The sequence below is a fragment of the Antedon bifida genome, chromosome 1, assembly GCF_963402885.1.
Source record: "Antedon bifida chromosome 1, ecAntBifi1.1, whole genome shotgun sequence".
Taxonomy (NCBI): Eukaryota; Metazoa; Echinodermata; class Crinoidea; order Comatulida; family Antedonidae; genus Antedon; species Antedon bifida.
In genome coordinates, this window is record NC_136226.1 from 14,900,467 (window position 1) to 14,924,928 (window position 24,462).

The following is a 24,462-nucleotide window of genomic DNA, read 5'->3' on the forward strand; positions in this document are numbered from 1 at the left end:
GGCAGATGGGTCAAAATTATGCCAGATAGCATAATTATGCCAGATTTGGCCACTATGGGCTGAACTGCCTTTGGTGAAGGGGAACTTGCGTTGGTGGGTGATGCGAAATCATGTGGTGACGAAGACCTTGAGCAGTTTTGTAACTTTTGCCACATCTACATTTATACGTTTTCTTTATCTATAAAATCAAAATAAATTGTATATTAAAATAAATTGTATATTATTGTTTGAAGGTTTGCATGGCGAAATCGAATGTTGAAATAAAGTTTGCGGTACACCACGTGTATTAGTTCTGAAAAGAACTGTTGAGTTTCTCGACGTTTCGATCAATGTACTTTGATCGTCCTCAGGAGTGAGAATGCAGAAAGTCTAGCTATAGCTAGTTTCAATCCCTCCCACTGTGTGAACTGGCCATTGTTTCTGGCTTTCACACCAGTCCCACCCTTCCCACTTATATTCCAAGTTTCCTGGACTTTCTGCATTCTCACTCCTGAGGACGATCAAAGTACATTGATCGAAACGTCGAGAAACTCAACAGTTCTTTTCAGAACTAATACACGTGGTGTACCGCAAACTTTATTTCAAAATTGTATATTAAAATAAATTGTATATTGCTAGAATGCTTAATTGTTATATTGCTCATAATTTGAGTCGTTTTATAATAAATTGTAGCACTTATGGAAGACAGATCTTTACGAAAACAAGTCTAGCCCCCTCAATTTGGAAAAGTTCAAAGATTTTTGTAGAGGGCGCTGAAATAAATTAAGCAATTATGATAGTCTTTATTGTACAGTCACTACTTACACCTCCAGCAAACCGTGACTGGATGCTAAAAGTCTAGTCGTTGCCTAGCGAAAACAAAATGGTGGCATATACACGGTCGTAACTCCAGGAAAATGAAATTCAAACAAATAATTCCTAGCCATTTACCTTTTATCGAAATTGTTTGATTTCAAGTTTTTTAACTAGATATACACATTAGATCTGACTGTACAAGGGTAAGAAAAACTTTTTAATACTAAAACTACTGAAAAGTTAAATGTAATTTTCTAGGCCATCATGATGGGTAAACGGAGAATGGCGTTTGACTGATTATAAAGAAGATGAATAGACCTGCTATCGCAAGCAAGTAGGGTAGGCCTAGCTCCTACTAAAATTAGGCCTAGCCCTAGCCGACTTACCTAGGACTGTCGACTGTGTCGTGACTGTGTCTAAATGTAATTATTAATAATATTTTTTAAGTAGTAGGCCTAGCTAGGCTAGCTAGGCCTAGCCTAGGCCTAGGCCTAATAATAAAATATCAGAAACAAGAAGAGAGAAAGGAAGGTTGACCGTTATCATGTTTATTTAAATAGACTAGGCCTAGGCCTATCTGCTCAATCACCATTCCATGGTAAATAAAAATACTACATTTGTTTTGACAATCACAGTCAACGATGTCGATGTTGTCACTTGGTTGGTTGTATTGTCTTTACTCTCTTTTATCTTTACTAATCAATTCTCCTAGCTAGCAATTATTTATAGAAATTTATATAATAATTCATGTATTGTAGTTGATGTCTTTCCTTATTTCAGAAATTGACAATGTCAAAAAGTGTAAATGGAACGAACAATGGACCAATTACCAGTCCCAGGAACGGCAATCACAACTTTGGTCTTTCAGGATTAGACCCAGAAAAACTAAAGAACCGACTTTACTCGTATGCACCTCAGCAGGCGCCTGTCAATAAAAATGCTCTTGCATTCAAACGTGTCACACCAGCACAACGTGTGTCAAAGTCGTTACCAACAGCTCCAAGACTTGAACCATTGGTATTGATGATCAAAATAATTCAATCATTTAATTTCGATTTCTGCCTATATTAGCAAATTTGTTTGAATAAAATAATATGTAGTAATAGAAATGTATGATTGCATGCAGTACATAATTAATTAAAGTGGAGAGATTTTGTATGTTTAAAGTAATAATTGTAAACTGTTTAATTTCTCAAGCCTGTGTTAGGAAGGTTCCAAGAATCAAATAAACCTGAGAACATCAGACAGAAGGCAGCGGAGGCAAATGCACTTATTAAAGCACAGAAGTCTTTAGAAGAACCTGAAAAGAAAAGAAGTCGCAAGACTGTAGATCCGCTTGAGCGATCACCAAGTGGGTCATCACTACCCGAATTACCAAATGATCTTCGACAAAAACAGGTAAATTTTAATTTGTTAATGCTAATTTCTTTTTGTTTTATTCTTCACATTCTTCTAGTCATAGAGACCAAGCAAAAAATACATCTCCTCAAATGGCTAAATTAAATTAAACATAGTTCATAATTTAACATTGTTGAGCACAATTAACCTTATCCAGCAAACGCTTTCCTAAGTAAGACTTTAAAGATATCCTTTCTATGTCTATTCTACATTCACAAGTACCCTTTTTTATTTACAGGAAGCACTGGATCAGCGTTCTCCAACACCACCTCTCATCCCTCGTTCCAAAGATCATGGCCAGGTTCACAGGGGTCACTCCGCTAGTATCCCAATCTCACAGGAAGTTGAAGAGTTAGAAGGTTTGGCAGATGTCTTACAGATTTTACAGCTAGTTCGTAATAGGCCACGCTTAGGATTTTTGTATCTGACACCAGCTGTACCAAAGTCCTCAATTCAGTATCATCCATACAACCTCAAGTAAGTTTTGAGAATTGTATAATATCATGCACTAATAAGAATGCTTTTCTAAGTTGGCACTTAATGTGACATAGCCAAGAACAAATGAAAATTGTGTTAAAAATAACATTTGAAAAAAACCTTTGTTTTTAAACTGTGGTACTACTGTATTGGCAAATTAATATATTCTGATGTTGATCAAATTTCATTTTATTTTCAGAATTGTAACACACAAAAACACAAATCCATCAGATCACTACACAATTAGCAGGAAAGGGGTAACGCATATGCGTAACAGTGAAGCGGAGTTCACTGAACTTGATCGTTGGGAGCAAGAGTATCGTTATTTTATACAGTTGGTGAAAATACCTACTTTTGCTCTTTTCCGCAAATGGAAAGCCTTTGTCACATGGAAGAAAAATGTCAGATCTCGTAAGATTGCAAATTGTAAGAAACGCCTGCAAGAAAACCTCTTTATCGTAAACCCAGTAAGTATTAGCCTAATGCAACTTACATTAAAGAACAACTATGCCAATAGTAACAGACATACTACATTATTAATGGGATGTATTATTGGTCAAAAAAAGATTGTATATATAATACAGTACTTTTAAATTTTTTCTTTATTATCTTATGCATATGCTACTGTACCTCATAGAACTTTTATTTTATATTAATGAATAATAAGTTTAGTATTTTTTTCAAGACTATATAATTGAATTTAATTCAAATGTACGATTACAAACTTCACCAAGGAAGGTTGTTTATTTAGTTGAATAGCAATGCCCTATCAAGCTGACCAGTTCGCTTAACAATGCAGTAAACATGCTTTATTTTAGGTTAACAAATATTGTCAAAACAATGAGTTTTATACTGCCAAAATTAAGTAAATAAGACTATTAAGAGATACTAAAAGTTGTTATTGTTCCATACAGTCGTTGAGACCAGCAGTTTTGAATGTGCGTGAGATGTGTTACCGCATTAGTGATATGGGTCTGTGTAAGGTAGAAAAAGGCAGAACATATACATTGCAACACTTTACAGCAGCCCAGTTTATACAACTTAATGAGGTATGTATTGTTTGTTCTGTTTTTGTTGTTCAGAATTCAAGTTGATATTAAAAAAAATCATTTTTTCTCAGATAGCTATAGTTGTAATACAATTCATTATTTTTAGGTGTCTGGTAGACTGGCTGAGTTCCGTGAACTTGTAAAAGAAGTTGTCCGAAGTGCATGTCGTACAGCTCTCTTAGAAGCTGGGTTCACACCAGATGATTATTTCTTTGATTGCGAGAGCCCAACAGGAGGTACTGTATGGCATGAAGTAGTAAACACTTTAGTTTTAGTCTGCTTTGAGTTAAACTCTCTGATAATTGATAAACTGTATTTTCTGTTTGTTTTAATTGCAGAAGAAGGCTTTCCACCCGGAACAGCAGCTTCCAGCTACTTGCAAGGAAATTTTGACATGGATCTCTATGGAGATGCCCCAGATAAAATGACCTACACAGAACAGGCAAACAAGAGAAGCCACTGTCGCAGATTAACATGGTGAATACTGGTTGTGATTACAATTATACATATAAAATTAGTATTCTTCCAATTGCAGGATGGATAAACTGTATCATGTTTATAATATATTATAGTCCCATTTTAGGATAAGGGAGTGGAGAGTCATGAGTTACATTCACTCGAAGGTCAGGATTGCACCCTGGACTTTTGGGATGGGAAGGCAAGCATGTTAACCACCAGTTCCACTACTTATTATAAACCATTTTTCTTTACTTTAGTTTTATTCGCCTGGCGGATTACCTGATTGTGAACACCATGCATGTGCTTGCTGTCAATTCTGTCACCACACTTTTGAACTATCTCAAAGAACAGCTACAAAACACACCAACCTTAGCACAAATCCAAGGCAAAGAAGATGTCACTGACAATACAGAAAAAGATGAAGAAAAAGACAATGTAATACAATAGTTTCATTACATTAAAATTATCAAATTTAATATGGCAGTATAAAGTCTATTTGCCGATCATAAGTTTAAATACAATCATTTGATTAATGATAAAATCCTAACCATTCTAACTCTCAGCCTATTGCTTGTGTTGTTGCATCAGACGTTTATCAGAAACAGAACGTTTTGTCAATCACCAGTATGACCTTTTTTTCTTTTGTTACAGACAACAGTTCCACCATCCATGACTGGCACTGGTGCCTTCCAGGAGGAAACGGAACACAACACACAACAACCTCCTCTGTTTATGACAGAGTTTGTTCTTGAACCTATGCAGTTAATGTTTGCACCTAACCAGGATGACTATCAAGTTGGAGTTGCTGAAGTCATTAAGTGCTTTCAAGATTGTGTACTTAGTGTTGCCAACTTGGTGCCTGATGGTTACTTTGATGCTTTCACAAGGTCAGTATTATTTCAAATTTAAATCTTTAATTAATACCAATATCTGAAGTTGTCTTCTCATCGCCACTGAAGTATGGCTATCTCAAACTCTCAGTTTTGCACTGAGAAATTGAGGTGCGCAAGATTTGTTAGCAGAAATAATTGATAATGGATCATGCATTAGATTAAAACAAAAAGAGACTTTATTATACAAACATTTAGTTTTAGGTAGCAAGTTTCAAATGTGTCATTCTTGACTTTTTGTAGGCCTATAATTAATGGCAAGTTAGAGGAAAAAACTGCTGGTGAAGGTCCAAGTCTTATGGCTATGTTTGAGGATGACAAGCATCTACAAGGAGTCATTCAGAGTATTAGGGTAAGTGTTGTTTTAGCTATTTCTCTTGCTGTAATATAAACATTGATTATTGCTAATTGTTTATCTGTTTAATATATCTGTCTCTTCAATTCAAAAGGATTGTATCATGAGAGCATTTGAAGCTGTCAAATTATATGCAGACACGTTTGAGCCTTTCAGAGAATTTTACCGAGAGAATGAAGGATTAGATATGACTGAAATACAGGAACAAGAACATGGTAAATATAATTGTATAAAGTTTCTTTCACACCTGTTCCGCCATAGTTCCGGTCCGACGCTGGCAAATCAAATTGAACGCCAATGTTTCCTTTTCATGATGCGGCCATTTGACAATCGATACGAGTGTACATGCCACGTGAAAACAAAATATTTACGTTCAATTTGATTTGCCAGTGCCTGATTGGAAATATGCTGGAATCCTCTTTTTTTGGGACACACCTATTAAAACGAAACAAGTTGCAATACTGTATATGCTTATACACTGCCAACCCCTATTCAGTTAAAAGAACACTTTGTTGGGTCCCAAAAGTATCCCCTTTTTTTTTACAGTATTTGACAATCTCATTATTTTGTATTTTTAAATACATAAAAACTAGTTTGATAGTGTAGACAGAGCTTAAGGCAGCACCATATTATTAAAAATTCAAAATTTGATTTATTATTTTTGCAAAGATGTGGAGTTTTTTGGAGAAGCGTTAGAGCGGTACCACATGCAGCATTCCAAGGCTGCAGCCATTGAAGTACGGCGTAACATTGGTATGCTGCTAGTAGATTCTGAAGACATGAAGAGCAAATTGATTCCATCACCACTCCGATGCTTAGAGGTATGTATCTCCAGTCTGTTAGTTCTCTTTAATTGGATAGCATAAGATCTTTCAGTTTTTTTTTCTTTTATCAAAGTGCATTTAGATTTTAGTATACATACATACAGCATTTATATTGTGCCTTATCAAAAAATGTCAAGGCGCATTACAGACATTTAAAACTAAATGTTAATGTTAAGCAATGTTATGAAAAAAGTATAATGTGCTATTTCAAATGTAACCACATTGTGATATTTATTTTCTTTTTAATGACAGGTCATAAATGACATGCTACCAGAATTGGCCAAGAAGTTAGTGGACAACTCGATTGCTGAGTCCCAAGATGCTCAGTATAAGCTGGAAGTGGTTCCGACAACAACTACGGAATTTGTTGAGAGCTTGATCTTTCTGGATGAGATACAGCTTAGAGTAAGCTTCATTTGTATTTACGTTATTGTGCAAATATCTCACCTATTAAATTCTTTTTTGCTGCTTTAAAACTTGCTTATTCACCTGAGTCATATATTGATAAGAAGCACTATAAATGTTTCATGATATTAAATATATAGAAAAACCTCATCTTAAGGAAGGGGACACCTTCGGGACTCAACACAACTTAACTAGAGGTTGTTCATAGTGTTAAAACATACATTGTTCGTTTCATTTCCTCTTAATAGTGTATGGAGAGGTTCTACTATATACCATTATTTCTATTTACTTATAGATTGATGATCTTGAATCAGAAGCTCACATCATCAAGGAGATGTATGAACTCATTGACAAGTACGAGGTTCCAACTCCACCTGAAGATTTTGCAGTATACCAGACTCTGTCGCCCTCTGTGACAGGAGTTCGTAATGCAATTGACAGAGCAGTTGGAGAACGAGACTCTAACATTGATAAATTCTGTACTCATTTGGATAAGGACATTGCAGATTTAAATAGAGACGTAAAGAGTGTTAAACAGGAATCTCAGGTAATTGTGGTACAGTGTTTGTACCTCTGTGGCCGTATTCACCATTCACACTTTAGGCTAAAGGAAAAACTTAAACTTAAAAAAATATCCTATGTAAGTATTTTTGAATTAAGGGAAATAGGTGTACTTAATATTTGAGGGAAATATCTCACTGAAGTGTGATTGGCGAATACGACCACTGGTGTCCATGAAATTCTCACAGTAGGATCGATTTTCAATACTGCCAGACACCATAAGAAAAAATGTTTATGATGTTATTTCAATCCATTTCACAATTGCCTTTTATGCCGCAAGAGGCCAGACGGAAAAATACAATATACACCAACTTGGATGGAAATTGTCATATATTTATTTAAATGACGAAACACATAATAGCATATATAATAATAGAGTTGTAATAATGGGGCAGCCCATAACTAATTTAGTTCCATCTAAGACGTATACATAATGTATGGGCTGCCCCTATCAAGTGTACCGTATATGTACGGCCAATAACTACTACTAACTAAACACCTTGGTTATTACATAAAATCACATAAATATATATTGAATGTTAAATATAATATGCATGATTATCAAGAATCCAAAGATTAAGTTGACTTAGTAAACTTAAACTAATAAACTACAAGTTGGTGGGTGAACATGCCACAAACCCGGCAAACAAAGAGGGTTACCACCCAGAAAACAAACATCGAAAAAATATCTGAAGCTAAGCTTGACAGACAGGGCCAACCGCAACAAATTCGTCTCGCGAGGCCAAGCTCGAACAATCCAAAATACGAAAGCATCTATATGGAAAATGATTCCATCGCCCAAATTGTTGTATAGTGTTCTCCCTTAAACCTACGGAAGCAGCATGAGTTGCAGCGCCGATGCGAAAACTATGACCTTTATATAATGTAGGGTCAAGACCAATGAAACAAATCGCCTCTTTTAGTTTTGCGTATATGAAACGAGCCGCAATCTGCTGTCAGCCGTCCATATGTTGGAACAAAGGACCAGAGGTATGCCAAAAATGCTTAGTGTAATCATGTAAACATTTTACTGGACAGAACCGAGCGCCCGTAGCACTATTGAATGAAATATGGATAGGGGGCTTACCTACGCCGGTTTTGTGATGGTATAGAGTTACACTGAATTACCAGAAAGACATAGAAGACTGTGTTGCACCACCTTCTTATCCACGTCCCCTTTACCTACGGTCAATTCACCAATCCAGAAGAACCCTTGGAACGCGGTCAGGAAAAAGGCCCTGAAAAGTAATCTATAAGAAAAACTGGGTTCGATCGACTCTAGACTCGCTAACAATTTAGTCAAAATTTCTGCGGTGATAGGCAAGCGTACATCCGGACAATCCGAAGCATAATGCACGCCACGTAGAATTTTTACAACCAAAAACGAATTACAAGGATCGGGTAAGTCTGCTAGTTTGTGGATAAAAGAGACGGACGAAATGATTGACAACATTGTTCTAGGTGCATATTGTAGACCATGTAAATGTGCCACAAAGTTGCATACCGTAGCCGGGTTTATAGGGAGCTGAACGGGTTTCCCCAACCATGATGCCAACTTTTGAATATTGCGTTGATACGCCTTAACCGTGGCTGGCGCCAATGACGAGTGAATGAGTGTTGTAGCTTCACAGCTAATGGGTACCATGTTGTTTTCAGAACACACAACACCTGTAAATAGGAATGAATTAAACATAAATGTGGTAGGACGGAACATGAATTGTATTTGGACTGATGGAAGGAAAGGATTCCAGAGCCTCTGTAAATTTCTTCCTTGACAAAAGGTCCGCCAACACGTTATCTACTCCAGGAATATGCATTGCACGGAATTGTATGTTATACTGGAGGCATATTAGTACTAACCGCCGATTAAGACGCATAAGCGTTTTGACTTTTACAGATTTTTTATTGATAACAGCCACAACAGCTGAATTATCACAACGAAACAAAATACGGCGATTAGCGAGCTCATGCCCCCATATTTCTAGGGCAATAACACTTGGAAATAGCTCCAAAACAGCGATCGAAAAACCTACAAAGTCAGACCCCCAGTTGATGTAAAACCATCTGTCACAAAATGCTGCGGCGCAACCAATAGATGCAGCTGCATTGGAGAATAAGCACAGTGTCGAAGAATTTAGCCATTTTTCTGGAAGGATAAGGGCTTTCCCGTTAAAAGATTCAAGGAATGTTAGCCATATCCGCAAATCGTCCTTAACTCCAAGAGTTAGGCGAATGAAATGAGATGGATGTTTAGCTAATGACAGGAGGTATATCATACGGCGTAAAAACGTCCTACCCGGCACTACCACACTACAAGCGTAATTAAGCAGGCCAACCATTGACTGCATATCGAGCAGTGTGGCTTTTTTTCTATCTAAAAATTCATTTATTTTTGTTACAGTTTTTGTAATCTTGGGTAACGGGAAGTGACATTCCATCAAGACAGTGTCCACCTCAATCCCGTATATTGTTATGACATTAGTTGGTGTTACAGTCTTAGACGCCTTTATAGGAACCCCGATCTTGTCGCAAAGATATAAAAAATTAGACAGTGCGTTGTGGCAATCATTAGAATCTTTAGGGCCGACGAAGAAAAAATCATCTCGAATATGGGATACATTCCTTACATTATATTTGTTACGCAATATCCATACTAACGCTTTGCTAAATGATTCAAAAATATTGCATGAGCGGCTGGCGCCCATAGTCAGACACCGGTCATAAAAGAGCCTGCCGTCCCAAGAAAACCCCAGCAAATGGTAATCATCCGGGTGAATAGGGATAATCCTAAAGGCGTCTTCTATATCGGTCTTAGACATTAATGACCTAGGTCCATTTTTTATTACTAATCTAACTACATCGTCGATTGTGTTGTAGTAGACCCGAGAAGCATCATGTGGAATCCCTGAGTTAACCGAAGCCCCACTGGGGTACGATAGGTCCTGAATAATGCGATATTTGCCTAAATCAGCTTTGGGAATAACACCCAACGACGAGGAGATTGGGTGTTATCAAACGGAGGGGACTCGAAAGGGCCAGCCAATCTACCGAGTCGTAAACCATTAGAAATAAATTCTTCTATCTGTATCGGGTGATCGAGGGCACTTGGAAGGTTGCGGGCAATGCAGAGGAGACGGAATCCAAACAATTCGTGTGTATACCCTGCTAAATAACATGAGAGCTCATTTATTACCACTGGTGTGGGCAGATGGGTTTGCTCGAGTGCTGGTTTGACGACTTGTCGTTCGTGGTTTATTGCATTGAATTCTGGGGTGTGGTTGACGGCAGTCGGTACACAGATGTGAGAAGCGGCATGTGGGGGCGTGACCCCAGTGGTATCATTGTCGTTATTGATCAGAGTCCTGAGATCAATGTATCCATTTGCCCATATTTTATTTTTAACCAATAGTGGCACATTACTGCCCAGAGCAATCGAGTCAGTCATTGTTTTGTTGTCCCGAGACGGCTCACCTTCGTTTACAGCCGTGTCCATTGGCTGAGCCTGTGTGGCATTATCCACAGTCAACAATGTGGTAGCGGCTTGAGTTGTTAGAGGACTGCCGCCTGGTGTCATGGGGCCAGTTGTCTCACCCGCCTTCATTACCTTCGCGACTTCAGCTGCCAGTTTGGTGTAGTCTAGTGGTTGGGTCTCTTTGTTTGCCGTTGCCCTTTTCCTAGTGCTTTTAGGGACCGCAGCCGACGCTGGACGGCCTCTTGGAGCTTTCGGCATTATACCTGTATAGAAATCAAAAAAACACCCCTGATGGTTAGAATTGAAAAACATGGGAGACACCTAGACTAATGAAATGCGAAGTTGCATTCGCCGGAAACAAGAGGCAGTATCCAAAGCCCGAAAGCCACAATGCACGCATTAGCCCGAAGGCACACATTAGGCCCGAAGGCAAACATAAAGCCCAAAGGCAAGCATAAAGTCCGAAGGCCAACATAAGGTCTTTTATACAAATTTCTAACAAAAAACCAACTGTAAAATTGTTGTCATTGTTTTTCAGAATCCATTGATTCTTGATGTAAATGCAGATGTTGTGAAAGTAACTTCAATACTGAACAAGTTAGGAAATAAACTAGATGAACTTCAGAAGCATGCCTTCCAATACAAAACATATCAGAAGAACTTTAAGGTAGTACTAATACTGGTGGTCATGATGGTGGTCATGATGATGTTCTAAAGAGGATGATAGAATAGTATGATGATGGTGATGATAATGAGATTATGAGAGGACAGTGGTAATCCAGTAGCTGGGATTACAACAAATGTAATGACTCTGGAAAGATAGAAAAATAGAATTAATTGAACCAAAATAGAAGCACAATCAGTTTAAATGTATACAGTATTCAAAAATATGAAAACTTGGTTCCTATAGGTTGAAGTAACTAAATATGAAGAGCTTGAAGAAACCCATGCTGAACTTAGGCTCAAGCAATTGTTGTGGAATTCATTGGAAAAATGGGATGTAATCTCACAAGATTGGACTGAGGTAAATTAATTTGTAAATGCCTAATATTTATCAGTTTAATTGTTTTTAAAAAGGACAAATAACTAATATAATTATGTTCTATTTTAATTTTAGAAACCATTTGATGATATAGATCCAGAGACAATTTCTGGAACTGTACAAAAATATAGCAAGTCAGTTTATCAACTTGAAAAAGGGCTTCCACCGAATCAAGTTGTACCCAAGCTTAAATCGAAAGTTGAGGACATGAAAGAAAAGGTAAAATTTCAAAAAGCAAATACTTTTGTCTGTATATTCTGACTACTCAAATGGTAACCATTATAAAGTCATATAAATGTTGACCACACCCTACTACTAATTCAAAGTGATACAGATATACCAATCGCGTAATTGTCTTTACAGCTTCCAGTTATAACAAACCTCCGAAACCCAGCTTTGAAGCAAAGGCATTGGGATTCCATTGAAAGCATCTTGGATCATAAATTTAGCTCTGATGAAGTTCTGAATCTAGGCCTCTTGACTGAGCTTGATGCCTTTCAACATACAGAAGCCATTGAGGAAGTTTCTGGCCAGGCTTCAAGCGAAGCCTCATTGGAGAGTCTACTTAAAAAGGTAATTCTAACATAGGATTGCAATATTAGTTTAGTTTTATTAGATTTTACATATCTAAGCTTACTTATCTTCACTTTAATGTCTCACTGTTGACTTACATTTATAATGTTTTCTTCAGAAATTACTATTGCATTTTGTTATCTTAAGATCCTTGTTTAAGAGACACCTTTGGGACCCAAAAATTGTCCCCTGAACAGGATTTGTCATAGTGTTAAAACATATGTATTGGCCCTTGTTTGTTCATGGAGAAGTCTCCTCTGTATTCAAATTTATCATTATTAGGTTGAAGATGCATGGAAGACAACAGAATTTGTGGTCTTATCTCATCGTGACTCCAAAGATGTCTTTATTCTTGGAGGCACTGAAGAAATTCAAGTTCTTTTAGATGATAGCATGGTTAACATTTCAACGATTTCCAGCTCTAGACATGTTGGACCAATCAAACCTCGAGTTGAGGAATGGGTCAAGAACTTAGAACTGTTCAACAAAACTTTAGTAAGAAATTTGTTCAGAAGTATGCATTTAAAAAGATGAAATACGCACATTAGTTTATAGAATCCTTATGAAATATTAATGTGTTTATTAATATAACATTTTTTAAATCTCAAAAATGTAATCTATTTTAAACAATTTAAATTTCCAATGTCTGTAAGATGTAGAAAATTTACAATTGAATAAAATAGAAGAAATATAAATTTCTTAATTGAAAAACATATCTATTTGTAGGAGGAGTGGTTAAACTGCCAGAGGAATTGGCTTTATCTGGAAAGCATCTTCAGCGCTCCTGACATTCAGCGTCAGCTTCCCGGTGAAGCTAAGATGTTTATGCAGGTAGACAAGTCTTGGAAGGAGATCATGAGGAAGGCTAACCGACTACCACTGGCAATGCGTGCTGCTACACAACCAGGACTGCTGGAAACATTCCAGAATAACAACTCTCTATTGGACCAGATTCAGAAATGTCTCGAGCAGTATTTGGAATCCAAAAGAGTTATATTTCCAAGGTAATTAATTTAGGTCAAAATATTGACATCTCAATAATGTTATAGTAAATTTATTTCATATGTGCTGCTATTAAAGTATACTGTAGCTTTCATAATTTTAAGACGCTCAAGGAGCTGTAGTGCTAGTGATATGTTTGTTGATAACCATTTTCCTTCCTTCTATGAGTACATTTGGAAATCAATTTTTTGTTTCAAAACATAAATTGAAAAAAGCTGTAATACTTTAATAACATGTGTTTTTTCTCGAATTCTAAAAGATTCAAAGTTGTACAGAAAATGGATTGAACTTCTGTATACATAATTTCATGTATACTTTTATGTATGTTTACTTGTATCAGTATAGCCATTATAATGTTTTTGTTTGTTTTTTTTTCACTCCTAGTTGAAAACCGACGGTTTTCCGACGGCATTATTATGTGCGACATGTGGTATAATTTTTTTTTTTTTTTTTTTTTTTTTAACTTTACTTACATCTATTTATTGAATATTGTTATGTGTTATGATATGGACTTTGTTCTGAAATAAAAGTGAATTGAATTGAATAATTCCTTAATGTTGCTGTTCTACAGATTCTATTTCTTGTCCAATGATGAATTACTTGAGATACTTTCCCAGACAAGGAATCCACATGCCGTACAACCACATCTGCGAAAATGCTTTGATGCAATTGCTCTGTTGGAGTTTGGTTCTGCTATACCGCAATCAAGTGAAGGAAAGGCATCTCCTTCAGGAGAGAAAGGTTTGTTTTTTGTTATTATGATTACTATTTTTATGTTCCTTTTACATGATCATGTAGTTTGTCTTTAGGACATAAAATTTGGCTGCATAACTGTACAGGAAAATCAATTGTTATTTTTTATATCCATTTTTACAGAGGCTGAAGCTGCTAAAACCAGTACAAATGATATTCTTGGCATTATATCACCTGAGAATGAGAAGGTTGGCCTTGGAAAAGGTCTAAAAGCAAGAGGAAATGTAGAAGATTGGCTTGGCAAGGTTGAAGAAGCTATGGTTACCTCTCTACGTAAGATCACCAAAGCTTCTCTGGCTGACTTCAGCAGTAGACCTCATAAAGAGTGGCTGACATTGTATCCATCACAGGTTGTATTGACTGTCTCACAGACCATGTGGTGTCGCGATCTCAGTGCAGTACTTGAGGGTGACTTTGATCGCCAGGAAGCTCTTAAGGAGTTTGAGAAGAGATGTGTCACGGTTGGTATTAAACTCAGATCTTCATCTTTATTTACCTCTTTACCTTAAATTTAAATAGATTGCATTACAGCAAACTATTACAATAGATTGAAGTAATTTAATCTGGCTTCTGTCTATTGTATAGTAATAAATTGATTGTATGTAAGCCAAAAAAGTATAAATGACATCAGATCAATATGTACTTACTTTATACTTTTTTGACTTGCATACAATTAGCATCCACTTACATTACAATACAGTACATTTTTTGGTTTGCAGAATTTAAACAATCTAGCAGCTATGGTACGTGGTCAGTTACCACAACTTGTACGTAATGTTCTGTGTGCACTTATCACAATCGATGTCCATGCACGAGATATTGTCACAAGTATGGTGAAGAATGAGGTTAACAGTGTGAACAACTTTGAGTGGACAAAGCAGCTTCGATACTACTGGGATATGGACATGGACAACTGTGTAGTAAGAATGTCTACATCACAGTATGTTTATGGCTATGAATATCTTGGAGCATCAGCTAGGCTCGTCATCACCCCATTGACTGTGAGTTTTTTTATAAGTCTCTTTATTTAGCTGTAAATTTGATCATCTAGCCAATTCCATTTATAGGTATAGTGACAAACAATAAAGATTTTATTTGTATTTAGCTATGAATTTCCAGGACTATTATGTTGGCATGCTCTCCACCGAACTGTAGTTTTACTAATACTACTTTTAAACTTTATTATATCTATGGTAATTATTGTTGTCTGTAGGTTTAATAATCAAACTGTTTTTTACCACTAAACGTTAATTAAATCAGCCACTTAGATTTATTCCATATATTCATTGCCAGGATCGATGTTACCTCTGTCTTATGGGAGCACTGCAACTAGATCTTGGTGGTGCACCAGCTGGTCCAGCAGGTACTGGTAAGACTGAGACAACAAAGGATCTTGCCAAAGGTCTTGCAAAACAATGTGTTGTCTTCAACTGCTCTGACGGCTTGGACTACAAGATGATGGGCCGTTTCTTTTCGGGTTTGGCGCAGTCAGGAGCTTGGTGCTGTTTTGATGAGTTCAATCGTATCTACATTGAAGTGTTGTCTGTCATTGCACAACAACTTATAACAATAAGGAATGCCAAAGCTGCCAAGGTAACATTTTTTTCACCTTGTTTGTAAATTATGGTGAATTAAAGCCAAAGATGTAACATTTTCTGAGTGGAGATGTTTTCAACTGACAGCTCTTCCATCCAGATGTGGTATCTTAAATAGACAGAGAGTATGTTTATCATGCTATGCAAATTGTTACTATTACACACAGCTATAAACATGGAGTATCAAAATGACCCAAGTGGTCCTGAAAAGGTTTTAAACTACATTTGAAAACCACCCCAGTGTGGGTGTATTTGCTATATACTCTCATGTTCTAAAAAGGTTTTAAACTACATTTGAAAACCACCCCAGTACAGGTGTATTTGCTATATACTCTCATGTTCTAAAAAGGTTTTAAACTACATTTGAAAACCACCCCAGTACGGGTGTATTTGCGAGTTCTCTGATGACCTAGAAAGGTTTTAAACTACATTTGAAAAACACCCCAGTACGGGTGTATTTGCGAGTTCTCTGATGACCTAGAAAGATTTTAAGCTACATTTGAAAACCACCCCAGTACGGGTGTATTTGCTAGTTCTCTGATGACCTAGAAAGATTTTAAGCTACATTTGAAAACCACCCCAGTACGGGTGTATTTGCGATAATAATTATCTGATAATAATAATAATAATGTTCAATTTACTATAGCGCAAAATGCAGGACGCCTCTAAGCGCTGAACAATCAACAGAAAAAAGAAGAGCAAAACTAAAGAAAATGCTTAGAAAGGTTTTAAACTACATTTGAAAACCACCCTGTACGGGTATCTTGGCTATTTCTCTCATGAGTTCACTTTATTATGTCTTACAGGTAACACGGTTTATGTTTGAAGGACGTGAGATCAAACTAGTAGCAAGCTGTGCAGCGTTTATTACAATGAACCCAGGATATGCCGGTCGTACAGAGTTACCAGATAACCTGAAGGCTTTGTTTAGGCCTATTGCTATGATGGTACCTGATTATGGTAAATGTTTTAGTATTGTTTATTTATTAGCCTATAAGTAAAAGCCCCAATTTGCTTCTTGGTATTCAATGCGTTTTTTGGGTTTTTTTCAGCTCTAATTGCTGAGGTGATTCTCTACTCTGAAGGTTTTGAATCTTCACGCAATCTTGCACGAAAGATGACACAGATGTACAAACTATGCAGTGAACAGTTGTCCCAACAAGATCACTACGATTTTGGCATGAGGGCTGTCAAATCTGTATTGGTTATGGCCGGATCACTGAAGCGTGATAACCCAGATCTTGGCGAAGATATTGTACTCATTCGGGCCTTGAGGGATAGTAATCTACCCAAGTTTCTTGCAGATGATGCGCTTCTGTTTGCTGTAAGTTCTATTTTAAATGGTGATTTAGTTTTTGTTAGCCAACTACCTGATTAATTGGCTGTTGAAATGAGAAATTTGCAATGTTCTTATTATCATTTATATCAGGGCATTCTATCAGATTTGTTCCCTGGTGTTGTATTGCCTGAACACGATTATGGAACGCTACAAAAGTTCATAGTACAGACACTACTCGACAAAGGCTTGCAAGATGAAGATTGTATCATTAAGAAAGTTATTCAGCTTTATGAGACAATGATTGTCCGACACGGTGTCATGTTAGTGGGACCTACAGGAGGTGGCAAAACAACTGTGTATGAGGTACGAATTTAATCAACTTTTATTTATAAACTTTTCTATATTTCGTATATAATATTTGCTTTGTTTGTGATAGGTAATGTGTTTTATTTATTTTTTTCTAAAGGTGTATACATTGCTCCCTTTTTAAGAAATTTTGTTTTATGTATTTTTATTTTATTCAATCGAAACCAACAGCGATAATTACTGCCACTAACAGGTTTTGATACAAACAAAGCCAGGACTGTTTAAAGCACCTTGATTGGTCCTAACATTGATCAAGGGCTTCTTTTTAGAGGAAAGGCATAAGCCAATACGTCTGAGGCAGATACTAGATGCAGGGGCTGCCATAAGAGTCAGTAGTGCTGATTTCAAATGCCTAATGGGACCCCAGCTCCATATACAGCACCCGATATTCCCAGATGGTCTCCCATCCAATCTCTAACCAGGCCCAATGTTGCTTAACTTGCTTAACTGATCTGACGAGAACCGGTGTTTTATATCTTTATTAATAATAAGCACTAAACTAGATATGTTAATTCTAATATTTGATTTTTCTGTATGTCGAAGGTTCTTGCAAAGACTATAGTTGACCTTTATGAAGCTGGAGAGGTCAGTCCATATTATCAACCTGTACACACCTATGTAATGAACCCAAAGTCAGTCAGTATGGGTGAGCTTTATGGAGAGATCAATAACCTTACCCTGGAATGGCAAGATGGGCTTATGGCTACTATCGTTAGACAAGCTGTCAATGTAAGTACATGATCTACTGGTAAATATTTTTATAAGTGTTAGATGAACAATACACTTCCTCTGGAGGATAAAAATTAGGGAGCTTTAAATTTGAGACGTCCTATGATCTATGCATAACTGTGTAGTAGGTCATTGCATGATGAACTTAAATTCCATCAAAACTGTGTCAATGATTCGAGCAAAGAAGCACTTCCCAATGTCTGATAATGAATTAACAGGACAGTTCTTATATTGTTGCACATCGAAAGCTCTCTCATTATGACTATCTTTTCAGATGATGATAATACATGCTTTCTTTTTTCCTCAGGACACAACAGAGGATCATAAGTGGATCATCTGTGATGGTCCGGTAGATGCACTTTGGATTGAGAACATGAACACAGTACTGGATGACAACAAAATGCTGTGCTTGGCAAACTCTGAACGTATCAAGTTAACAAATTCAATTCACATGGTGTTTGAAGTGCAGGATTTGGCTGTTGCTTCTCCAGCTACAGTTAGCAGGTAAGACCATTCTTATGATGTTTGCTTTGAGATTAATTGGTGCAGTGTGTTGCTTCCAGTGGAACATGCTGAGTATGTTAACATATCTATATGTTTACATATCTATATGTTTACATATCAATATATCTGTACAAATACCAATAATGAACTTATAATTGATTATAGGTGTGGTATGGTTTACATTGACCCTGGAGAGTTAAAGTGGATGCCATACGTACGAACATGGATGGCCAAGTTTAAGAAGATGTTGAAAGAGGAGACATTCCAGTTCATCAATGATCTCTTCCAGACTTATGTAGAGGAGGGTTTAAAGTTTGCTACCAAGAAATGTACACAGGCTATTGTTCAGGTACAATAATATTATTAATAATAATAACTTTATGTCAAATGACATTCATTTTATTATTACTTTATTTAGGCACATTTAGCAGTTTTTCTGATGCATAAAAAACAAACAATAATTAAATAAATATTTACACTTATCGTTTAATTTTCATTTATTAGGTTGATATTAACAAAGTAGCTACTCTATGCTGTCTGCTTGAAGAGCTACTATTTCAGAAAGGTCGCAGCAAGATTGACCTAAGCATGGACACAAACAAACTTCATCCATTGATCTGCACAACGTTTGTGCTTTCATACGTCTGGGCAATTGGCGGAAACCTCTTGGACAATAGTTGGGATACCTTTGATACTTTTGTTAGAAATCAGTTTGAAGACAATGGTGAAGCAAAGGTATGCTAGTATTAGTTTGGCTTAAATTACAGTATAAAGGCAGGGCATGAAAGTTCATGCAATTTCTAATTTTCAATTATCTAACCTACAGAGCCTCATCATTGCTCTTTTTAAAAAACTATGGTAATAATATCTTTTTTAAAACTGTTTTAAAGCTTCCGCAAAATGGAGACCTCTGGAGTGTCTACATGGATTTTGATACCAAGAGATTGGACCTTTGGGAGAAGATTATCCCAACCTTTAAGTACAATCCAGAAGTTCCATTCTTTGAAATGTTAGTCCCGACATTGGACACTGTTCGGTTCGGATATATGATGGAGAAACTTCTGGCTATTGGACGATCAGTGTTGTTTACAGGAACAACTGGTGTTGGAAAAGTATGTAGGATTGAGTAGTTTAATTTTAATATTTTATTGTTATTAGTATTAAACTTGTACCATCAATGCTATTACTGTATATTATTGTTTTAGTCTGTAGTTGCAAGAGGACTTCTTGATGGTATAGCAGAACAATCTAGCTATGTTCCTGTCTACATGAACTTCTCTGCGCAGACCACCAGTATAAGAACCCAAGAGATTATTGAAAGCAAATTAGAGAAGAAACGAAAGAACATTATTGGTAATAAAATGTGTTATTTATTAACTTCTGCAGTCCTTGTTATGTACTGAGAATAGCTCAACCTTATGGCCCTATGTTAGTATAGTTCTAAAATGTAGACATATTATTTGTAAGATCGAAGTATTATATCCACCTCCAGAGAAAGATATTAATGTTGTATGTTTATTTAATATAATCTTACAGGTGCTCCTATTGGTAAGAGAGTCATAATATTCGTTGATGACCTCAACATGCCAAAGCTTGACACTTATGGGTCACAACCACCAATTGAGCTGCTCAGACAATATCAAGATTTCAAAGGATTTTACGATCGTGAAAAGCTTTTCTGGAAGGATATTCAGGTATGTATATTACTTATACTGTAAATACTGAGTATATTTTAACACTAGTAAAATATTGTTATGCATTTATTGAAAGATCATATACACTTTATTCATGAAATATTTCTATTTTAGGATGTGACTCTGGTTGCAGCATGTGCACCACCTGGAGGCGGTCGTAACCCTGTTACCCCTCGTCTGATGCGTCACTTTAGTATGTTTTGTATTCCTGTGGCAACCGATCATACACTGAAACAAATATTCAAGGTATAGTTAGTAGGTTTTTTTTATTTAGAAAACAATTTTGCAATTGTAATAAAGAGATTTTATAAATGTAAAAACCAAATGACCTGTTAATATTATCTTATTTCCCCAAATCAGTCTATCATCAGTGGGTTCCTGCAAGAATTTGCACCAGCAGTGAAGCAGTCTGCAGAGGCCATTGTTGGAGCAGCTGTTGAGATCTATGGTAGAATGAGTACAGACTTGTTGCCAACACCAGCCAAGTCTCATTATGTTTTCAATTTACGAGATTTGTCTAAGTGTGTTCAAGGTATGTATGTGATATGTATTTCCCTTTCAACATAGTGATATGCAACTTCTTCTTCAGCTCATCATGCCGGGCGAAGGCCTCTCCCAACTGGTGCCAGCTCTGTTCCTGTCTTGCATAAATCTTGGCCATGCTGTAATACCGGTCTGTCTGACGAGCTAATCCCTCCATCTCGAATGAGGTCTACCCCTCTTTCTTTCCCTATATAATGGTTGACACTTCGTTGGCAGTTGTGTCCATCTACCATTGTGTATCCTCTTCCTAGATGACCTGGCCACCTCTATTTTGTACATTTTGCTGTCTTTACTGCATCATTCCCTTTTGTTTGTCCTCTGACCCATTTCTGATACGCAACAATTCACTTTATACAACTGTACCATTTATGTTTTACATATTGAAAAGCCCCATTTAAACTAGATAATACAAAATATTATTTCTACACAGGCGTATTACAAGCTGATCCCAGCATTATCCGTGATCAGACATCCATATTCCGTCTATTTTCCCATGAATGTCAGCGTGTCTTCCATGATCGTCTTATCAATCAAGAGGACAAAAACTTCTTCAATGAAATAACAGCTGAGATGGCCAGTAAACATTTTGGTCAGAATATTGAAGCTGAAACGTTTGTGACGAAACCGATAATTTTTGGTGATTTCATGAAGATGGGTGCAGATCCAGCTGACAGATTCTATGAAGATATTACAGATCTGAATAAACTTAAAAATGTCCTGAATGATGTAAGAATTCTCACAATTACTTACCTTACCTATCCTCTTGGAGCCGAGTGTCTCATAAGGCTACAAGATGTTCTCTCCAGTCAATTCTGTTTCTAGCTTTAACTTTAGCTTCATTACATGATCTCCAGCCTAATCTATCTCTTTCTTTCTCCTCCGTGCGCCTCTAGGCTGATTAATCTCTACCATGATTATCAAACATATCTGGTGATCAAATGATTGAAATTTAATTAGTGAAATATGCTATGAAGTTTAGATTTAGATTATGTAATGATAACTTTCATTTTTCCTCAAATTTCAGTACCTTGATGATTATAACATGAGTTCTTCTAAGGAAATGAAACTAGTGTTTTTCTTGGATGCAATGATGCATGTTGCCAGGTAACAAAAGACATTTGCTTATTTTTATAGTGGTTGACTTGGATATAGGCCCACCCCACAAACTTCAACATGTTTGGGAGGTTGGCTTCGTCTCAGAGTAAACATCGTATATATTATCTTATACATTTAAAACAGTAGGTAGTTAGTCTTATACTCCTGTCTTAAATTCATTGCATTTTCTCATAGGATTGTCCGCATGATCCGCCAAGAAAGAGGAAATGCTCTACTGGTTGGTGTCGGTGGTACAGGAAAGCAATCTCTGACCCGTTTGGCATCACATATCTGTGGTTACCAATGTTTTCAAATTGAATTGAGTAGAGGCTACAACTACCAGTCCTTCCATGAAGACCTTAAACAATTGTATATGCTTGCAGGTGTTCAGAATAAGAACACTGTCTTTCTTTTCACAGATACACAGGTGAATTTTTAAACTATATTTGTATAGCATATTTTTACACGATATTAAAGAATAGATGATAATGTGAAAAACTGAAATCTTTCAATTAATCAAATTATTTTAATTTGTTCTGATTAGATTGTTGTAGAGGAGTTTCTTGAAGACATAAACAACATATTAAATTCCGGAGAAGTTCCCAACTTATTTGAACCTGATGAATATGAACGAGTAATTATTGGAACTCGACCCGCAGCGAAAGAAGCTGGAATTCCAGAAGGCAATCGTGATGAAATCTACACATACTTCATCAATCAAGTTCGTAGGAACCTTCACATCGTGCTTTGCATGAGTCCTGTGGGTGATTCCTTCCGTTCGCGGTGCAGAATGTTTCCATCACTTGTCAACTGTTGCACAATTGATTGGTTCACGGAATGGCCAGAAGAAGCCCTTTTGTCTGTGGCTACTAACTTCTTTGAACATGAAAATCTTGGAGCTGATGAAATGAAGGTAAGACTGTATGGCTGTCTCATTGTTATTTTTAACCTTGAAATGCTGAAGTTCTTAGTTAAATGTTAACATAATGTTGTCTTTCCTCAAGTTTTTTTTAACTCATGAGAACTTCATTCATTTTAAATTTCTGAATTTGACATTTTTTTACTTTACAGGAAAAGATATCCAACATGTGTGTTGAGATTCACACCAGTGTAAGCACCATTGCAGAACGTTACTATGCTGAGCTTCGTCGACGCTATTACACAACACCCACAAGCTATCTTGAACTTATTAACCTTTATCTTAGTATGCTGGATGCTAAACGGAAGTATGTCAACAATTTGAACCAATCTTTGTTTTATACAGTTATCTACTGAAAACTCTTAATAGGACCTTTTTATCATAGTTAGCTAAAATAAGCAAAAAACATTTATGTCAAAAAAGGATCTCAAAGTATATTCTTTTTATAGGCAACTAGTCAATGCACGAGACCGTGTGAAAAATGGCCTGACAAAGTTACTTGAGACAAATGACCTAGTAGCTGAAATGGAGGTCACACTCACTGCACTGGAACCAGAGTTAAAAAAGAAATCTGCTGATACAGAAATTCTGATGGAAAAGTTGGCAGTGGATCAAGAAAAAGCTGATGAAGTAAATTTATAATGAATGAAAATTCTGCATTTCTTTTTATTGTTTGCTTGTAAAATTATTAATACAACTCCTATTTAACAGAAACCCCTAATAGGGGACACTGTAGTGAGTATCAAAAGGGTCCGGTTAATAGGAGCATGTGAACACAAAGTTATTTTGTTTATCACTAGGTACGTAAAGTAGTATTGGAGGATGAAGCAGTGGCAAAAGTGAAAGCAGAAGAGACACAAGCCATTGCAGAAGATGCTCAGAGAGATCTTGATGAAGCCCTGCCTGCTCTTGATGCTGCTCAAAAGGCTCTTGACTCACTGGACAAGAGTGACATTGCAGAGTTGAAAGTGTTTAGTAAACCACCTGATCTTGTTATGACTGTAATGGAAGCTGTTTGCATTGTCCTGCAAGTGAAGTGAGTATAATAAAGTGTGTAATCCAATACTCAATTATAATCCCACTTCTAATTTTGGATAATTTAATTTTCACCAAATTTTGTACGCAGGTCTCCAATTTCAAACTGTATTTAACAAAGTTTCATTATTGTTTTTATTTGTCAGACCTGATTGGGCAAGCGCAAAACAGTTGCTAGGTGATCCAACCTTCCTGAAGAAACTTATGGAATATGATAAAGACAACATTGCCGATTCTTTGTTAAAGAAACTAAAAAAGTACATTGAGAACCCAAAATTTGTTCCAGAAATTGTTGAGAAAACATCTAAAGTATGTACTGCTTTTACTTTTAATAGTAGAATTAATCTGTTTGTATCATTAGATATTTTGTAAGATTCTTTTCACACACTTTGACCTTTCTGTGTATTCTGTGTCTGCCATTTAGGTAGTATAAAATTGCCAAAATAGGATGCTATGCTCAACTACAACATTGCTTGAGGATAACAATCACTTTTACATTCCATTTTTAAGGCTTGCAAGTCAATGTGTATGTGGGTGAGAGCTATGGATCTGTATGCCAAGGTGTTTAGAACTGTAGAACCTAAAAAGAAAAGGTGGGATCTCATTTTCAATTGGTTTTTAGTATAAAAAATCAATAAGATTATTTTT

General features: G+C 36.5%; 1 protein-coding gene across 3 annotated transcripts in view; it reads left to right on the forward strand.

The window, feature by feature from the left end:
- Nucleotides 1-873: 873 nt before the first annotated feature.
- LOC144843682 (dynein axonemal heavy chain 6-like) overlaps nucleotides 874-24,462 on the forward strand; it is a 34,805-nt gene continuing 11,216 nt past the window's right edge. For all 3 annotated transcript variants that reach the window (XM_078700574.1, XM_078700581.1, XM_078700589.1), the window contains exons 1-46: nucleotides 874-998; nucleotides 1,576-1,812; nucleotides 1,993-2,193; nucleotides 2,432-2,670; nucleotides 2,870-3,137; nucleotides 3,585-3,719; nucleotides 3,826-3,955; nucleotides 4,058-4,196; nucleotides 4,436-4,613; nucleotides 4,830-5,065; nucleotides 5,312-5,420; nucleotides 5,518-5,638; nucleotides 6,093-6,244; nucleotides 6,500-6,652; nucleotides 6,948-7,199; nucleotides 11,224-11,352; nucleotides 11,596-11,709; nucleotides 11,803-11,946; nucleotides 12,091-12,300; nucleotides 12,583-12,795; nucleotides 13,027-13,304; nucleotides 13,874-14,043; nucleotides 14,179-14,516; nucleotides 14,775-15,056; nucleotides 15,349-15,648; nucleotides 16,457-16,610; nucleotides 16,703-16,974; nucleotides 17,080-17,292; nucleotides 17,839-18,024; nucleotides 18,332-18,528; nucleotides 18,694-18,877; nucleotides 19,033-19,263; nucleotides 19,419-19,640; nucleotides 19,734-19,881; nucleotides 20,065-20,222; nucleotides 20,337-20,468; nucleotides 20,583-20,754; nucleotides 21,196-21,491; nucleotides 21,790-21,869; nucleotides 22,056-22,287; nucleotides 22,405-22,773; nucleotides 22,932-23,086; nucleotides 23,229-23,409; nucleotides 23,580-23,815; nucleotides 23,961-24,123; nucleotides 24,325-24,407. In XM_078700574.1, coding sequence (XP_078556700.1) covers nucleotides 1,585-1,812; nucleotides 1,993-2,193; nucleotides 2,432-2,670; nucleotides 2,870-3,137; nucleotides 3,585-3,719; nucleotides 3,826-3,955; nucleotides 4,058-4,196; nucleotides 4,436-4,613; nucleotides 4,830-5,065; nucleotides 5,312-5,420; nucleotides 5,518-5,638; nucleotides 6,093-6,244; nucleotides 6,500-6,652; nucleotides 6,948-7,199; nucleotides 11,224-11,352; nucleotides 11,596-11,709; nucleotides 11,803-11,946; nucleotides 12,091-12,300; nucleotides 12,583-12,795; nucleotides 13,027-13,304; nucleotides 13,874-14,043; nucleotides 14,179-14,516; nucleotides 14,775-15,056; nucleotides 15,349-15,648; nucleotides 16,457-16,610; nucleotides 16,703-16,974; nucleotides 17,080-17,292; nucleotides 17,839-18,024; nucleotides 18,332-18,528; nucleotides 18,694-18,877; nucleotides 19,033-19,263; nucleotides 19,419-19,640; nucleotides 19,734-19,881; nucleotides 20,065-20,222; nucleotides 20,337-20,468; nucleotides 20,583-20,754; nucleotides 21,196-21,491; nucleotides 21,790-21,869; nucleotides 22,056-22,287; nucleotides 22,405-22,773; nucleotides 22,932-23,086; nucleotides 23,229-23,409; nucleotides 23,580-23,815; nucleotides 23,961-24,123; nucleotides 24,325-24,407 — 8,783 coding nt within the window. In that variant the 5' untranslated portion in view covers nucleotides 874-998; nucleotides 1,576-1,584. The remainder of the gene's footprint in view (nucleotides 999-1,575; nucleotides 1,813-1,992; nucleotides 2,194-2,431; nucleotides 2,671-2,869; nucleotides 3,138-3,584; nucleotides 3,720-3,825; nucleotides 3,956-4,057; nucleotides 4,197-4,435; nucleotides 4,614-4,829; nucleotides 5,066-5,311; nucleotides 5,421-5,517; nucleotides 5,639-6,092; nucleotides 6,245-6,499; nucleotides 6,653-6,947; nucleotides 7,200-11,223; nucleotides 11,353-11,595; nucleotides 11,710-11,802; nucleotides 11,947-12,090; nucleotides 12,301-12,582; nucleotides 12,796-13,026; nucleotides 13,305-13,873; nucleotides 14,044-14,178; nucleotides 14,517-14,774; nucleotides 15,057-15,348; nucleotides 15,649-16,456; nucleotides 16,611-16,702; nucleotides 16,975-17,079; nucleotides 17,293-17,838; nucleotides 18,025-18,331; nucleotides 18,529-18,693; nucleotides 18,878-19,032; nucleotides 19,264-19,418; nucleotides 19,641-19,733; nucleotides 19,882-20,064; nucleotides 20,223-20,336; nucleotides 20,469-20,582; nucleotides 20,755-21,195; nucleotides 21,492-21,789; nucleotides 21,870-22,055; nucleotides 22,288-22,404; nucleotides 22,774-22,931; nucleotides 23,087-23,228; nucleotides 23,410-23,579; nucleotides 23,816-23,960; nucleotides 24,124-24,324; nucleotides 24,408-24,462) is intronic.